Source organism: Peromyscus maniculatus, chromosome 14 (genome assembly GCF_049852395.1).
Source record: "Peromyscus maniculatus bairdii isolate BWxNUB_F1_BW_parent chromosome 14, HU_Pman_BW_mat_3.1, whole genome shotgun sequence".
Taxonomy (NCBI): Eukaryota; Metazoa; Chordata; class Mammalia; order Rodentia; family Cricetidae; genus Peromyscus; species Peromyscus maniculatus.
In genome coordinates, this window is record NC_134865.1 from 74,613,291 (window position 1) to 74,630,822 (window position 17,532).

General features: G+C 43.0%; 1 protein-coding gene across 4 annotated transcripts in view; it reads left to right on the forward strand.

Moving 5' to 3' along the window:
• The window catches only part of Unc79 (unc-79 subunit of NALCN channel complex), a 243,576-nt gene that overhangs the window by 202,104 nt on the left and 23,940 nt on the right, over window positions 1–17,532 (forward strand). For all 4 annotated transcript variants that reach the window (XM_076551291.1, XM_016009187.3, XM_076551293.1 and 1 more), the window contains 3 exons: window positions 618–686; window positions 3,544–3,654; window positions 13,045–13,149. In XM_076551291.1, the coding sequence (XP_076407406.1) occupies window positions 618–686; window positions 3,544–3,654; window positions 13,045–13,149 (285 nt within the window). The remainder of the gene's footprint in view (window positions 1–617; window positions 687–3,543; window positions 3,655–13,044; window positions 13,150–17,532) is intronic.

Genomic DNA, 17,532 nt, shown 5'->3' on the forward strand with positions numbered 1-17,532 from the left:
TCCATGCATCCAGTTTTTTTCCAACTTTCTATATCATTTAATTCTGGAACTATATCTTTGAGAAACAGTTCCAGAGCTGTGTTTATTTAATTTATTTAGTAATTATTTTAACATTGCATAATTGTTTCATTAAAGTTTTTAAATCTGAAAACAATTGTTTTTGATATACATAGGAAACAAGAGAGAGGTGATTACATAAGACTTGTGTGTGCGTGTGTGTGTGTGTGTGTGTGTGTGTGTGTGTGTGTGTGTGTGTGTGAATCCCTATGAGTATGTGTGCATATAGAGGCCAGAAATCAGCATTGGGTGTCACTCCTCAGGAACAGTCCACTGTATTTTGGGGACAGGCTCTCTTCCTGCTCTAGAGCTCACTGAATTGGCCAGGCTGGCTGACCAGTGAGCCACAGGGATGCCCCTGCTTTCATGCCCCCCAAACCCAGCTCTTTCACATGGGTTCTGTGAGCAAGTTTGGGACTTTATGCCTGTAAGACAAGCCCTTTACTACAGAGCCGTCTCCCTGGTCCCATAGCTTTTTGCAAAATATATGCGGGAAATATTTGAAACAAAAGAAACATCGAGAAGGAAGCTTAATTTTACCTTTTTCTATCTGTCCACAGTGTTCGTTAGATTCCAGTTTGAGAATTATGATTTGCCTCTTGAAGATCCCTTCTACCAATGCCACGAGGGTACGTATTTAAAAAAGTGTTTCAGAAAAGCTACCTGGTTGGTATTTGATTACCTTCTAACTGAAAGACAGGAAAACAGCAATATTGAAGACATGGCTGCTGCTTACGGAATGGCTCCCTTTAGCATCGTGCTGGGTCAGCATCTCACATACTGCCATGCTACCATTTGTAACCGTTCATCCTGGTCTGGGGCAAGCCTACCACTCCATGCAGATTACCAATTAGCTGAGCCTTCTGAGTAGGGTTGTGTTGGTTCCTTAGGTAAAAGTCTTTGATGACTTCCGGTTTCTTTCAGAATAACAACTGAATTCCTTGATGTGGCATACAATTTCATCCCTTCTCACTAGCCCACCTTTCCGGTTTAATCCCTGCTGCTTGTCCCGCCCCTCCAAGCCTGTCATGCATCTTCAGGTCAGCGTCACTAGCTTCATGAGGACAGTAGACACCGACTGTTGAATGATCCTGTATTGCGCCTCGTGCTTTACACACAGAATCCTATTTAGTTTCAGATCCTCACTTTTGCTCAAGCTCTTTCCTTTGCCTGGCATACTTTAAACCCTTGTCAGTGTGGGGAACCCACACTTCATCCTTCAAAGCCCCATTTGAAACTCCTAAATGCTTATATTATCTGTAGGAAGCACTTTCTTGATCAAGCATTCAGTATTAACACCTACAGTGTCCTACAGGTTCCCCGGTCAGACCATGTGTTGTGTGGGATGTTAAAGCCTGTGTCTCATCCCCTGTTCACATATCTTGGCTGTCTTCTGTGCAGCAGTACAAGAGCTTGTATTATGGTGATGCATAACTACCAGCTCATCTGCCAACAATGCACATTTCTTATAACTCTTTACCTTTACACTTTCACAGAGTCACAGTTCGCGCCATCAGTTTGCAAAGAGAGATGAACTAGTCTGCACCTGTGCAGCAGATAAAGACATAGACTCAGAAGCAACATGTCTGGTCAAGGTCGTAGCTAGTTTGTCAATGGACTGAAACTTGAATATAGGTCATTAGAGAACAAATTCCCAGGTTTTTCTGCTGTGTCCTATTGCCCATCAGCTGCTTTTTAGATGAAAGTGTTTCCAAATAGGCCCAAACATAGCTTTCTATCTACAGGCACCGTCTCAATGTTTCCTTAAGGTTTTCTCCATAAAAAGAACAGTATAGGTTTCTGTAGAGGAGTCCAATAACACATCCATTCTCAGGGGGCAAAGAACAGGTAATAAACTGATTTTCATGTAAATACAAAAGGAATCTCAAAAAGTTTCTTTTTTAAAAAAATATTTATTTATTATGTATACAATATTAGACTTGCATGTGTCCCTGCAGACCAGAAGACCACACCAGATCTCATTACCCATGGTTGTGAGCTACCATGTGGGTTCTGGGAATTGAACTCAGAACCTCTGGAGGAGGAGTCGGTTCTCTTAATCACTGAGCCATCTCTCCAACCCCTCAAAAAGTTTCTTATCTGGTCTGAAGAGAAGGCTCCATAATTAAGAGTACTTGCTGCTCTTGTAGACCCCAAGTTTGGTTCCAGGCAGCTCACACCCTTGTAACTCCAACTCCAGGGGCTCTGATGCCCTTCTGGCTTTCTCAGACAACCTACACACAGACATTCACAGACACAGACACAGACACAGACACAGACACACAGACACACACAGACACACACAGACACACACACACACACACACACACACACACACAAATAAAAATAAATCTTTAAAAGTGAGTTTATTCCTGGAGCTTCAGAGATGCTTGGAGGGTAAAAGCACTTGGCACGTAAGTGAGCACCCGAGTCCCCATCCCTAGGACCCACATAAAGACTGGATGCTGCACAGTGGCAAACAACTAGAGAGACACTGCCTAAGACAAGGTGGAAGGTGAGGACAGATACCCGACATTGTCCTCCGACCTCCGCATATGTACCATGGCACAAACACACACACACTCACACATGAAAAGTAAATACTTTTTAAATGTTCTCATTGGGTCAGTACTCTTCTGGAAGTTTGTGCTGATGAAGAACATTGAAGTGAAAATGTCATGCAGACATGTTTTCTGAGGTGGCATTTGCAGTGTGGCTATCAAGATGGATGGCCCTGGAGGATTATATCGCACTTTACTTTCTTATATTATCAATAAGAGAATGAATTGTTGTACCCGTTGTTATCCAGATCCGAGGCTCCCACTAAGAACAGTAGCATCACAGGCAGGAGCTTGTGTTCTTTCCTGGCTCCCGGGGCTCCAGGAGAAGTTTGAATAGAATGAACAGTACAGAAGTGCCAAGCTTTGCCTGACACTCAGTGGGTGCTGACAATACATTCCTGGGTGACTTATGAGCGCCTGCAAGACTCAAACAGCCCTAGTGGGGTTCGGAAGGGGAAACAGACAACATCCCTCTAATAAATATGTGCAGGACGCTGGGCAGCAGGAACTACGTCTGAGCTCAAGGCACTTGCTGCTACACACACAGGGCACTTCTCAGAGTGTAGCTGGTGGATGTGAATCTGAGGACCTGACACCTGAGGGTTCAAAGGAACAGATTGGGGGACCCCAACACAGCCTTACAGAGGCAGGATTGCTTAGCCTGGCAGGAAGACAGAAGTTTGCTTAGGGGGGGTTGTAAATGATGCCACACGGGAAAAGGAGTTCGATTTTTCTGAGCAATAGAGTGACCGAATCGTTCTCTTTGAATTATGTGTGGATTTCTTAGACCAACAGAGTGGCCATTAACAGCACCTTGCGTCAGATTTCTAGCAAACAACTCTTAGCGGTTAAAGTATATTAAGACCAGTGCTTTTTTTTCCACATGAAGGAATAAGCAATTTATTTGGCTCCAATCTCATTGCAGAGTTTGTTGGAACCATTTTCCAAGCTCCTCAGCTTTGTCATTCAGAATGCCGTCTTCACGCTGGCCTACCTGGTGGAGCTGTGTGGCTTGTGTTATCGAGCGTTCACTAAGGTAAACCTCCCCGTGTGTTCCCAGGAACCCAGAGACAGCAGCCTCAAGTCCGCATCAGCATAGCTGCTTTACCCTTAAAATGAGTGGTTATACCGAGGTCCGTTGGATGCTTTACACATGCATACATTTACTGGTTCTGAAATGTGCAGCTTTGGAGACTGAGGTCACATGGTTTAGAAAACAGAGGCACTTTGAGAGAGTTAATGGTCTCGGTGACCTCATAAAGACCTTTTCAAGTTTATTATAGCATCACGAGTGGGCAGACCACCACTGTGTGTCCTTTTTTTTATAGCCAAAGGAGAAAAAATAGCTCGCTACTTGTACAAGCCTCTAGAGCGCTCCTTAATGCTCCCATGTTTATGTCCCCAGCTATGGGTTCTTGGCCTCTGAGAGGAGAATCTTAGTCGTGGCTCCTTCCTCTGGGTTGGCTTTAGCACCTCTCTCCCCAAGCCTGAGTAAATGGAAAAGGATGTTCTATCCAGTGGATATGGCTGCCTTCTCAGAGCCAGCAGGCGCTGACCTCGTGAAAATGCAGCCATCAGGGAAAGTGGCTCCTTCCCATCCTGGGGACACTGCAAATGCTCCGTTCCAAGGTCCAGTGTCCTAAGCTTGTTTTCAATGGGGCCTCTGTTTCTATGAGTCCCCCCGGAACATTCAGAATGCTTTTTATTTGTGTCCCCTCCTTCTATGAGCCCTTTATTTCCCCCCATAAACTCTCATCTCACAACAAAGCTTTCATTCTATTTATAAATCGCTCCGCGGTTATCTTTCTTACCAACGTGCATCCACTCTGCCATGTTAAGTGTTCCAGGATAATTTTCTCTCCGGCCTTGCACACTCCAAGTCGCTTACTGGCCTGCCTGGAGCACACATTTTCTGCCTCTCAAGTTTTTTCCCTTGCACATTCTCTTCAAAAAGTAACTTAACCCCCTTTTTCTTTTATGCTTAAAATAGTGTATCTTTACAACATAGCACCAAATACAGTAAATTGCTTTATTTTTATTTGAAAATAGTGGTATCTAACAGCGTCTCCTTATGTAATCCAGTGAAAAGACAGGAGAATGCATAGAGTCCTGGCAGCATCCTTTCTTGGAAGTTGAGCAGTCTAGAAAATCCAGAACCACCCCCACTGAAAAGCCTGGGATTCTGGGTGAAATATAATAATAGTGACTTTTAAAATATTTTTATGATGCTTACTTTTAGCATATGATTAATATTATAAGAACGACAGAGGGCAAAAGAAGAGGGAATTGAGAACCAAATGTAAGCATGTAAGCAGATCTGTGTAGGTGGTCACTGTCTTAGCAATGGGGTGGGTTGAGTGCTGAAGTCCACACAAGAAAAGAGGATGATGATTTTACAACAGTTCAATGCCAGGAGCTGGAGCCAAGTCATCTCCCTCAGGAAGTCAGAACCATTGAAAAGCTATACCCTGGGTAAAAGGGTCGTTCCGGAGGAATACATTTGTAATGTAGCAGTGACAAGCAATGCTACGTGTTTTAGCCTCTGAACGGAGGAAGAATATGATGTCCCTTGAGAATTAGTAAACATAGGCTGATCATTGAAAAGACTGATGGTTTGAATTTACAGTACCTTGTTGCAGTATATTTGATCACACTGTGAACCCCAAGATTGTGTTATTTACTGGAGGAACCTGTTTCTAGTTGTGGTGTGGCTCAACCCTAGCACACACCTTTAATCCAAGAGCTTCTGCTTGAATATTGTAAACAGGATTAAGTGAAGTCAACCATAGGTCAAGAGGCAGAGGAAGCAACCAGTTGACAGGAAGTGAACAAGAAAAAAAACCAAGGAGGGAGTCAGGAGGACAGATGGAGAGATGCACAGGAAATAAAAGGGAGGGACATTGAGCTGGAGGAGACTTGTTTGAGACAGCAGGAGAGAGAGGAGACTTTGGGGATGATGGCAGAGGAGAAAGGTCAGCTCTGCCTCTCTGAGCTAGCAGGCTTTCACCCCAGCATCTGGCTCCTAGGTCTTTTTTGGTACAATGGAATGATTGTGATTTTGTTGAGAACAATAGCACATGCAAGCTGACATCACATGGCACCAATGCTGCCCTGCAACAGGGGCTCGGCTTCGGCATCTCTGCAGAAGGAAGCTCAGAAACAAGCCTCAGGCATGTCTACCGAGATGAGCCTGCAGCCCAGCCGCAGTGTGGTAACTGAGGCTAAAACACCGATGAGCATAAGTAATGTAAACTCCATGTTCCCCAAGTAAAAACAACCTACCGTGGGCTGAATTGGTAGAGTCAATAAATAGTGATATTATCTCTGTCAAGAATATGGAGACTGTGAGACAGGGGCTATCAGAGTTTACTCTATACTATACGCCTAGAAAGAGATTTAGTCATTTTAGAAAAAAAATCAGGTTAATTTAAGCTTGATAAAAAGTGAAAAATAGCCACTAACATAGAAACAAAAATAAACAAACTTCAATTCACAAGTTAACTAGCAAATTAGACATAGCTTAAAGGGAGAACTGGAAACATGGGGAAGCAGAAAAACAGACCTAAATAAAAATCAGACAAAGAGATAAAAAGATCTAACACACATTAAGTAAATCTGTAGAAAAAGAGACTAGGCTTTTATCATTTCCATAATTAATGAAAATCATCAGTTCTATGACTTGGGTTACAATGTTTCCAAAAGTATTATAGATTTACCTGCACCCACTCACCTGTACCTGCTCCCCTGCACTAGCTCACCTGCACCCACTCACCTTTGCCTGTTCACCTACACCCACTCACATGCACTTACTCCCCTGCACCTGCTCACCTGCACCCACTCACTTTCATCTGCTCACCTGAACCTGCTCACCTGCTTTTCTCTCAGTTACTCTTAAAACATTGTCTTTTTCTTGCTTGTTCCAAATCACAGCTGGCCATATAAACTAATGTGCCTGTAGGTGAGCAGATGCAGGTGTATAGGTACAGGTGAGTGGATGCAGGTGAGTGGGTACAGGTGCACAGGTGCAGGTGACCAGGTGCAGGAGAGCAGGTGAAGGTGAGTGGTTACAGATAAACAAGCAAAGGTGAGTGGGTGCAAGTGAGCATGTGCAGGGGAGCAGGTGGTGAGTGGGCGCAGGTGAGCAGCCACTCACCTGTACCTGCTCCCCTGCACCAGCTCACCTGCACCCACTCACCTTTGCCTGTTCACCTACACCCACTCACCTGCACTTACTCCCCTGCACCTGCTCCCCTGCACCTGCTCAAGAAAAGACAATGTTTTAAGAGTAACTGAGAGAAAAGCACTCTGAAAACAGACTTAATAGCAAACCTCACAGCAGCACAATGCAACCCCAGAGGGAAATGGATCCCAGTGGGAAAGGTCTTTAAGATGATATGAGGGAAAAAATTATTCCCTAGAATTCTCTACAGCTAAGACATCTTTTAAGAATGGAGGCTAAGGAGGTATTTGTGAGGAAGAAAAGAAAATATTAATTCCCTTGAAGATTTGTTAATTTTTACTTTTTGTATATGTGTGGGTGCCGGCATGTCTGTATGTGCACCCTGTGTATGCCTAGTACCCGAGGAGGTCAGAGGAGAGCATTGGATCCTACAGAATTGGAGTAACAGATATGAACTGTTCAGTGTGGGTGCTGGGAACAGAAACCCAGGTCCTCTGCAAGAGCAATACTTGCTCTCAACTGCTGAGCCATCTCCCCAACCCCTGAAAATGTGAATATACTCTTCTTGAAGTAATATTTCAAGATGTATTACAATAAGAAGGAAATTGAGCCAACAAAGAAGTTTTTCAATATATGAAGGAAATTTACCAAAGAAACTAGTAAAATGTATAAATCTAAGTGATCATTGACAATATAAAGCAACAATAGTAATAATATTAACTAAGAAAAACAAAAGGATAATAAAATAACACCTAACAATAATATGTATACAGGGTGTGCATGTCTGTGTGTGCATGTGTGTGTGTCTTTGTGTACGTGTGTCTGTGTGTGTGTCTGTATGTCTGTGTGTGTCTATGTGTGTGTGTCTGTATGTCTGTGTGTGTCTTTATGTACATGTGTCTGTATGTGTGTCTCTGTGTGAATATGTGTCTGTATGTCTGTGTATGTGTCTGTGTGTGAGTGTGTTTCTGTATGTCTGTGTGTTTGTCTGTTTTTGAGTGTGTGTCTGTATGTCTGTGTGTGTGTCGGTGTGTGTGTGTGTGTGTGTGTGTGTCTCGGTGTGTGTGTGTGTGTGTGTGTGAACAGTTGGGGGCTGGAATTGAAGTACTCTCTCACAGGTCCTGTTCACAAGGACAGGGATTACTAGTAACTTTAAACTCTTAAGAATACATGTCAGCATTTTAAGTGTAAACTCCAAAGGCTAGAAATACAACGTGTAAGTTCCAAACAAGTACAGACTAAAATAGGAATGAAAAACTTAATCGTGACAAAAGGCACAGAAGAAGCTGCAGCTAGCTCAGTTAAGGAACTCGAAGTGAACCCCAAATACAGCAGTAATCAAAATGAATGTTTACTATGCTCACTAGGAATGGTTGGACTGGATTTCAAAAAAAATTACATGTCATCTGTAAAAGACACACATAAAATATGTCTAAAGACACCAAGAAAGTTTGAAAACTAATAGCTGATATGTAGACAATATTAATGGGGAAAAATGACAGTAAGATGACTATAAGTTAGAATTTTCATGTTAGAATTATTATAACATCATTGTATACTGAAAGAGGGAAGTCTATCAGAAAAATTAGATAATTCTACAGCTCTGTAAAGTAAGAACATAGCCTCAAAAATTAATATAATTGTAAAATGAGATTGATAAATTCACAGTCACACATTTTATTGAGTATTGAGATGAGAATAGATATTTGGGGCTTCCTGATTTACCCTTAGATAAGTTGGAAGAGGTGGCTCCTGTTCATGCAAATTTGGCTTTATCAGCCTTTAGAGCCCTGAGAACAGGGAAGAGTGAATGTGCATGCACATGTCCATACACACAAACACACACACACACACACACACACACACACACACACACACACACACACACCACATATACACACTACACCCACACACCCATACCACACAAACACACACACACAAACACCCACCCACCACACACACACACACACACACACACACACACACACACACACACCACTGGTACACAGGTAGGTGTATCCTCTTCCAGCTACTTAGAGAAATCTATGAGATTCTTTTCTTGACCACTCCCTATTCTCAGGTACATGGATCCTGTCTCCTTGTCAGATCCACGGCCCGCCACGTTATTTGCATGGGTGCATCCCTGTGTAGAGTTGAGTCGTGTCTGGCATGGGGAGTTGTGTGAGTGGATGCACACAACCCAAGACTAGTGACTGGCAAGGCTCTGAAAACAGACTTTGCAGTCCTGTGTTAATGCGTGTGGGCGTATGTACTTTTCCCGGTTCTTACAAGGTGATAGTAGTAGTACCTGAGCCTTGTTATGTTTGGCAGTTAAAATACACTTTTCAATTAATCTAAAATCAAAAGAATGTTTAAGAAAATTTAGAAGACTATTTAGTACCAATTGTGAAAATACTACCTTCAAAGTGGAGCATTATAGCCACAGCATGTGGAAATACACATTTAATGCCTTACATACTTGTATGTGTGTACAGGTACATGTGTATATATGTGCATATGGAGGCCAGAAGTTGATGTGGGTGTCTTCCTCTGGCTCACCACTCTGTTTGTTTAAGACAAGGACGATCAGTGAAGCTGAAGATCACAGATCTGGCCAGTGAGCCAGAGATCATCGACCTGGGATGACAAGTACACACCGCCATGCTTGCTTTTTCTTTCTTTTTTCTTTTTTTATTCATGTTAGAGATGCGAACTCAGGTCCTCATACTTACACAGCAAGCGGTTTACCAGCTGAGCTGGTAAACCCCCTGTCCTAAGTTCTTTACTAGGAAGAAAGAAACACTAAATGAACTAAACAGGCCAACTTACATGACAAGAGAGAGCAGGAGTTTAGGGAAGGAGGTAACAAAGATGGCATCACACACATCCACAGAGGAGCCACACAGCACAGGGCCCGTGGCTAACCCGTTGACCTCGGTGACCAAGAAAGTGATAAACGGCACAGATAAAGAGTATTGGCAAAAAGAAATATGATGGCAGACATGTTAGGGTTAAAACAGCCAACTTAGACCAGTACCTTGAATTCTTCCACAACTGGGGTAGTTTTCTAGAAACTTAATGCATAACGACCAGGGGAGAAGAGAAAGAGAAAATGTTGATTACATTTAAATGGTGAAAAAACAGAGTCGGAAATTCAGAGCCTCTCTTGAATGAACACCATTGCAACCCTGGTGACGATGTCCACTCAGTGTTTAGAAACACAGTGACCTGTTCCTGCACACGAAGAGGGCAGAAACAGGGAGCACTGCCCAGACATTCTAAGAGGGCAGCGGACTCCTGACCCCAGCCGGACAAGGGCAGCAGGGGAAGGAGATGACAGACCAGTGTCCACCACACGTGAAAAATTCCTGATGAACAATACAAATCAGTATGTTAAAAGGAGAGCCTCGCGAGCCAGCTGGGATCTACAGGACTGTAAAATTGGTATACAACCCAACATTTCCTACTAATAAATCATGGATACATTTACTGTAGAACAATTATTTGGTGTACATACACTTGTTACCATTTATTAAAGGTAAAAGAAAGTTTCAGAAATGGAAAGATGGCTCATTTGTAAGAATGCATACTTGCCCCTGCAGAGAACTCAAGTTAGTTCCAACACTCGTGTTGGGTGGTTTACAGCTGCTTATGAATCCAGTTCCAGGGGATTCAACTCCCTCTTCTGGCCACTGCAGCCACCTGCACTCATGGGTGCATACCCACACACAGATACCTGCACAAACACATTGATTTTTTTTTAATTTTTATTTTAAAAAGTTCTTATTAATGAATTGGACCTGCTTGTTTATTTTTATATAAAGAATCAAATATTACCAGAATATTTGATACTGTAGGACATTATCTTTAATGTTTTTCAGAATTGTTTGGTGTTTTTATTTTATTTCCATCGAGGCTAAAAACCATGCTTTGCATAAATATGTAGCATAAAAATTGTGGAAGCATGTTCAAGACCATCTCAAATTGTTGGAATTTTTTTTTCCTAATCCCAAGCTAAAATTTATGCAGCAATTTTAAAAAATGAAACGCAGTTCAGCAGCTGAAAAAGCAATTTTAAAACCAAACGTTCTAACTCTATGATTCAGAGTACACTCACTTGGTGCGCACATGCTCAGGAATCGCGGTGGGGCAATCTTAAAAGTCTTCTCCACAGCTGAAACATGCATTTCTGTAAAAGCAGAGCCTTTGTATGTACAACAGAAGACAACAATCGCTAGCACGCCACAGCCTTAGCGGAGCTGTTGTGGGCAGTGCAGTCCTGCATTCACAGTGCAGAGTATGTGTGTGGTGTGTTCAGAACAGAGCCTGCAGCTGGGTCACATGATGCAACACAGGTGAGCGCTGCAGAGAGCCCTGGGCGTTATCACTCGTTTAACCTTAGGATTTGGTCAAGAAACCTTTTTCTGTTGCCAATGCCCTGCCCCCACCCCTTTGCCAGCCTTACATGGAGTTCCATGACCCTAGATGTGCAGCTTAAGAAGTTGTGAGCAGAGTCATCTGAAGCTAGACTTCCATGTAATATTCTGAAGGTTTGTTTTAGGGCCGGGGAAATGGCACCTGTCACAAAGCCTGACAGCTTGAATTTGACAGGACCCACATGGTAGAAGATCACCAGGTCCTGTAAGTTGCCTCTGACACACACACACACACACACACACACACACACACACACACACACACACATACACACACACACACACACACACACACAGATTTTTAATAATTGAATTTTTAAAAAATGAACAAGCTATTTTCTTTAAAGCTTCTTGGAAGCATCAATATGTTAGCAAATATACAGACATCATGAGGCCAGGGGCCAGAGGAGCACAGTGTCGCCACAGGGTGGTGAGCCTAGCTGAGTGCCACAGGGTGGTGAGCCTGGCCCTGCAGGTTGCAGGGTGGTGAACTTGGTCCTGAAGTCCAGTTTTCCCCGGGAATGATGGTCAGTGTGTGGATAATGTGACTGAGAGACTGAGTTGCAGTTTCAGAAGCTAATGAGGGTAGAGAGACTGGCATCAGACTGCAGACCTGGATTCCACATCCTCCAGGTGTATACCTCTGTCTATAGATCACAGACGAAGAACACCCAGAGTAAACTTGTTTTTGTTGGCCCCGGCACAGTGTTGGCTCTGAGGTTAAATCCACAAGACTTTCTGTGTACTAAGGTAGCGGTGGTCAGCCAGTGTGGGCCACACACACCAGGGGAAAACAAGCAGAAGGCTCTGTGAGGGAAGAGAACAGTTCAGGAAGCACATTATCTCCACATGTAACTTTGAAGAGAAAGCCTTCATCACACACTTGACAGTAACCAGCTATACAAACAGATACAATGGGTGAAAATGAACACAGAGCTCTCCAGAGCTCCTGAGGTGTGTGCCGTGTGCTGCCCTGTCCTAAGTGCTGATTACTTGAGAGCTAAGCCCATTTTAATTCACTTAACTGTACACTTAACACACTATGCACTCTCCTACATGTGTGTTGTGTTTGATAGTAAAGAAGGTCCATCTAATGTACAATTGACATTGGTGAATTGTGGCACAGCCATACAACATAATATTAGTAAATTGTAGACTCAAAACAATGAGTTAAGTATACCAAGGGCTAATTAAAGGACCCAAATAATTCTAAGTTGAAGAAAAGATATGCACAGTGTATGAGTACTAAGGCTAAAAGCCAATTTTATGAAAGAGGTGCGCATGTGTAGTCAAAATATGAAAACACAAAATAAGCAGCAGGTTCAGAGTAGAGAGGACTTTCAGGAAGGGAGGAAACATTGAAAGGGATGGTGGGTACATAAAGCGTCCCATTCTCTTTGCTTTTCTGTACACTTGAAATCATCCATGTCAAAAAAGGAGCGTCTTGGAGGGACCACGGAGCTTTTGGGACAGCTGTGCCTGCTTCTCTCTGTATCCTTTAGTCTTGTTTGATTGTGCAGTTCTTGGACTCTGCTCCCTGTGACTTAGAAACAAATCCCGTTGTTTTGATATTTAAGAGACATTCTGTTGCTCCTCATCTATTCTGTGACGTGTGCTGGTTGCAGCAGGGAGCTCATTCTGCACACAGGACTCTTTCTTGTAGTTTTAATTTTATCTCTGAAAGGAAGTTCGTTGCACTTTAAACACCATTTTGAATTTCTAATCTGTAAATTTTTAAAGCTTGTTTGGCACAGATCATGAGAATTGAACTTTGAAAATGACTGATCCCCTTCTATTTTGTTTTATTCAGGAACGGGATAAATTCTACTTGTCTCGTAGTGTTGTTCTGGAACTGCTCCAGGCCCTGAAGTTCAAGTCTCCTTTGCCAGACACAAACCTCCTGCTTCTTGTCCAGGTAGATCTGCTCTGCATCTGCAAACCTTCTCGTGATGTTGTGTGTGTTGGAGAAAGGCTACAGAGGCCTGGAGCGTGTGCTTGAGGCCAAAGCCTTTGTCAAGGACAGGGGAGTGGTGCTCTAACAGTGCACTTGGCACTTCCACTGGCCAAAAAAGACAAAAGAGGAGTCATTTTTTTTTTTTGTCTCAGTGTGGACCTAGTTTTGTGAATGATAAAAATATAGAATAAAACAATAATTTTTGTCATCAAGAAACTTGTAACTCAGGGCTGGAGAGATGGCCAGTGGTTTGCTCTTCCAGAGGTCCAAGTTTGGTTCCTAGCACCCATAACTGGCTCAGTTCAGCTCAAGGATATCCAACACCACACCACACACACACACACACACACACACATACACACACACACACACACACACACACACACACACACACACACACACAAGGAAAGAAGTTTGTAATTCGTCAGTTGGCAGGCAGTTTGCTCCACAGTGCAGAGATGGGACTAAGGGAACCAAGGGTGGGGCTGCAGGCTGAAGTTTTCCTGCATGGTCCAATCAGCATGGACAAGCCCCAGAATCTTCCTTGTCTGTGAGGATGGGCCAGACCAAACACAGCCAACTGACAGGGTATGCTGAGTCCATGGGGTGGAAGATGAGAACCAGTTCCCATGACCCCACTGAGGCAGAGGCCTTGAAGGCAAGCACTGGAGAGTTAATGACAAGGATCACTCTTTTGATACTGAGCTACAGGTGAGGGGCTCAAGTCCTCTGTCTCCAGTGTCCTTCACAGCATCGTAGGCACGCCTATTTACACCGCCAAGATAGGCTGTGACTAGGGCCAGAAAAGAGAGATAAGGAAAGTCCTTGAGAGAAGTTGTGAGCAGGAGAGATTCCCTCCTGTGTAGTTTGTAATCAGGGGAAGACTTATTGGTGACTTGTCCTTATAGCTGGGTCACCAAGGACAAGCGTCTGCTTGGTATGTTGGGTAGCCAGAGACTGAAAGGTTTCCAACAATGGAGGCAGGAAATGAGCTTGAGGTCCCTGGGTTCCCTCCATAGCACTGGACAACGTCCCCTCACTGCCCTCGGTCTTGAGCAGGCGTATCTGTGTGACTGATCTTCTTGGGGTCTGGCACCTCACACTGTAGCTGTTATGGCCTGGTTTCTATGAAGTCCATGAGTCAACCCTAATAAGCGCTTGTCACGAGACAGCGAAAGAACAGTGACTGCTTCAATTACACAGTACGCGCTTAAGGCAACCGTGAAAACAGTGATTACCACATCTCCGTTTGGTGAACAAATAACAAAAACAAATTTGTGTTAACAAGAAAGAAGGCTGAATGTAGACATTTCTAAAAGTGACTTCAGAATGTTTGTCTGCCATTACAAATACTACATTGTTAGATTGTTTTTTTAAGACCAAGTCTCATCACGTAGTTTAGGCTAGCCTCTAACTCCTCAGTGCTTCCTGCCTCAGCCTCCCAAGTACCAGATTATATTTTCAAACTAACAAACTCTCTCTCTCTCTCTCTCTCTCTATATATATATATATATATACACACACACACACACGCACACACACACTGAATCATTAAGTTTAGAAATTATTCATGTTGAAGAAATGTTCAAGAAACACTGATATCATACTATCATACCCTGGAGGAGTAGCTTTGTGAATAATGTTTCATCCTTCTTTGAAAAAAAATGAAAGAAAGAAAAGAAAAAGAAAAAAGGAAAAACAGAAGAAAAAGAAAAATGAAACATCATGCCATTTTGCCATAACTCGTCTATAAGCTGGTAGAGTAAATCACTCTAGTTAGTAATGAGATAAGTCAAAGTGAGGTATGGCTTAAAGCCAGCACAGCTTTCGCCTCTATCCCGGGGTTCTACCCCAGATGAGGTAGGACTAGAGGGGTAAGTTACATTCTTCCCATGGGTAGGACATACCTTAATTGTGTTTCAATAAGATGGCAATACCAAAGACTCCTGTGTAGTTGGAATTTTCTTTGGGTTGCCAACCAGCTCCCAAATAAAGACACAGAGACTTAATATAAATTATGAATGCTCGGCGTTAGCTTAGGCTTGTCCTACTAGCTCTTTTAACTTAATTTAATCTCTTTCTCTTCATTTATGTTTTGCCTCCAGGCTTTTTACCTTTCTTTCATTCTGTATGACCTATTCTCCTGCTTCCTCTGCGTCTGGCTGGCCCCTGGCGTCTTCCTGGTGTCACTTTTTCTTTCTTCCCAGAGCCTAAATTCCTCCCCCTCCTTACTCCCCCTGCCCAGAAGTCCTGCCTATACCTACCTCCTCCCTCCCTATTGGCCAGTTAGCTTTTTATTCAACCAGTGAAGTGCCTTAGACAGGCAAGGTAAAAGAGTAACACATCTTTACATAATTAAACAAATGCAACACATCTTTACATAGTTAAACAAATATAATACATCTTTACATAGTTAAACAAATATTCCAAAACACTCCTACCCAACAGTGAACGCTTGCCTACTTCAAGGCAGTCACAGTACTGGTCTATTCCACAATTCCTAGAATTTTTTTTTTTTTTTTGCTGGTGGCATCCTGGGGACCTCCACCCCATACTGTGGATGTTTGATGTGTGATAGATAGGCCATTATATTTGAGGACTAAAAGAAAGCTTCCCTAATAGAACAATAACTCATTAAAAGTCACTGGAAAGACTAACTTCAAATCCAAATGGGTTTCCTCTGCTCCTCTGTGTGGAGAGTAGACACTCTGCTAATTGGCATGCTCCCCTCCCACGCTGTGGGATACCTGCACATCTAAGTACTGAGGGATCATGTTGGTGAAAGGTTCTCTTAAAAATAGGTTAGCTGTGGGCTGAGAACAAAGGTATGGCTGCTGTTTCTAATTCACAGCGCTGAGCGAGTTGTTAATACTAGCTAAGTTACTAATAACCGCCCTATGGGAGGGAGGAGATGTAGACGTGCTATTTTGGGTATTTTTTTTTTTTTTGGTGATGATGAATTTAGTAATGACGCATAATGGATGGCTCACTTCTTTGTGTCCTTTTGTTCTTATGGAGGAGTGCATATTTCAGTGGTGTATTCCTTTCTGAAAGCATAGAATTCTCATGGTTTTGTTTTGGAACTTTGTTTTTGAGATTATAATATAATTATATCCTTTCTCCCTTCCCTTCCCTCTCCCTCCAAAGCCCCCCTTACACCCCTATTTGCTCTCTTTCAAATTCATGGCATCTTTTTTTTTAAATTTTTTAATTCATTGCTGTTACATGAAAGTGTAGAGCTTTTACTTCACTCCCTCCAATTTTGTTGTGTGTTGATGTTTGAGCAGTTACAATGGAGAGCTTTGCTGGTTTGTGGTTGGCAGCTATAATAAAATGACGGATTTACTGAGTTCAGTTGTTCAGATGCTGTAAAAATACACCAGACTGAAGTACATTCCTTACACATTGATGATGGTACCTGGGTTTTGAGAGGATCGTGCACTTTAACTCCCTTACAAGTAAAGTTTCTTTTTTAGTTTGACTTGTATAAGTCATGACAGTTTGAATCTGAGCACACTGTATGGCAGGTACCTGCTGGAGCTGCATCCTAGTGGTCACATTTGTGCTTCTGTGTTGACCCGGCTACAAATGCGTTTTGAGGACCAGGACCTTCTGCTGTCCTGAGAAGCCACTCCAACTGCTCTTTATGTCCAACGTTAGGTGGGGCTCCATCTTACCATGGCCTCTTTGCTGAGTCTCTTTTTTATGTAAGAATGGACACTCACGCTGATGTTCCGATGGGTTTAGAACTTTGTAGGTCATCCATCTCAGACTGAAGATTCAGACAGCTTTGGAAAAGTCATTTTGTGAGACAACATGCAGCATCTGCCAGGAGATGGGTTGGGAATACTCACTCCTATACTCTGTTATTCTGTTATTCTGCTAAATGTTACCCAATTCACTGTTTTGTTTGTTTGTTTGTTTTTTTGTTTTTTTGTTTTTTTTGTTTTTGCTTACAGGTTTTGGCCAAAGTTAAAGGCTTTCTGGTGTTTAAACCTGATTCAGGACATTTCCTTATACAGCACTAGAAATGAACAGGTTAGGTGGCAGACAGGAATACCAGCTCTGTGTGCACTCCTGCAGGGCAGTCCTCAGGACGGCTCTCCACCCCCCACCCCAGCTTGGTACTAAAGCTAAGTTCCTTTCATGAATGACTGCACCTCCCACACTTGAAGTACAGTGTTAGTTAGCCCTTCAGCTTGGGCCTCAGAAGGTCATTGATTTCGGGCCCCGCCTTGTTAACCAAAACCTGCAGCCAATTAACATGCTCAGCTCTGGACCCCTGAGTAGTTCACCCAATGTTCCATTCCGTTATCCCAGACTTTCTCTTTAGGCCTCCCTAAG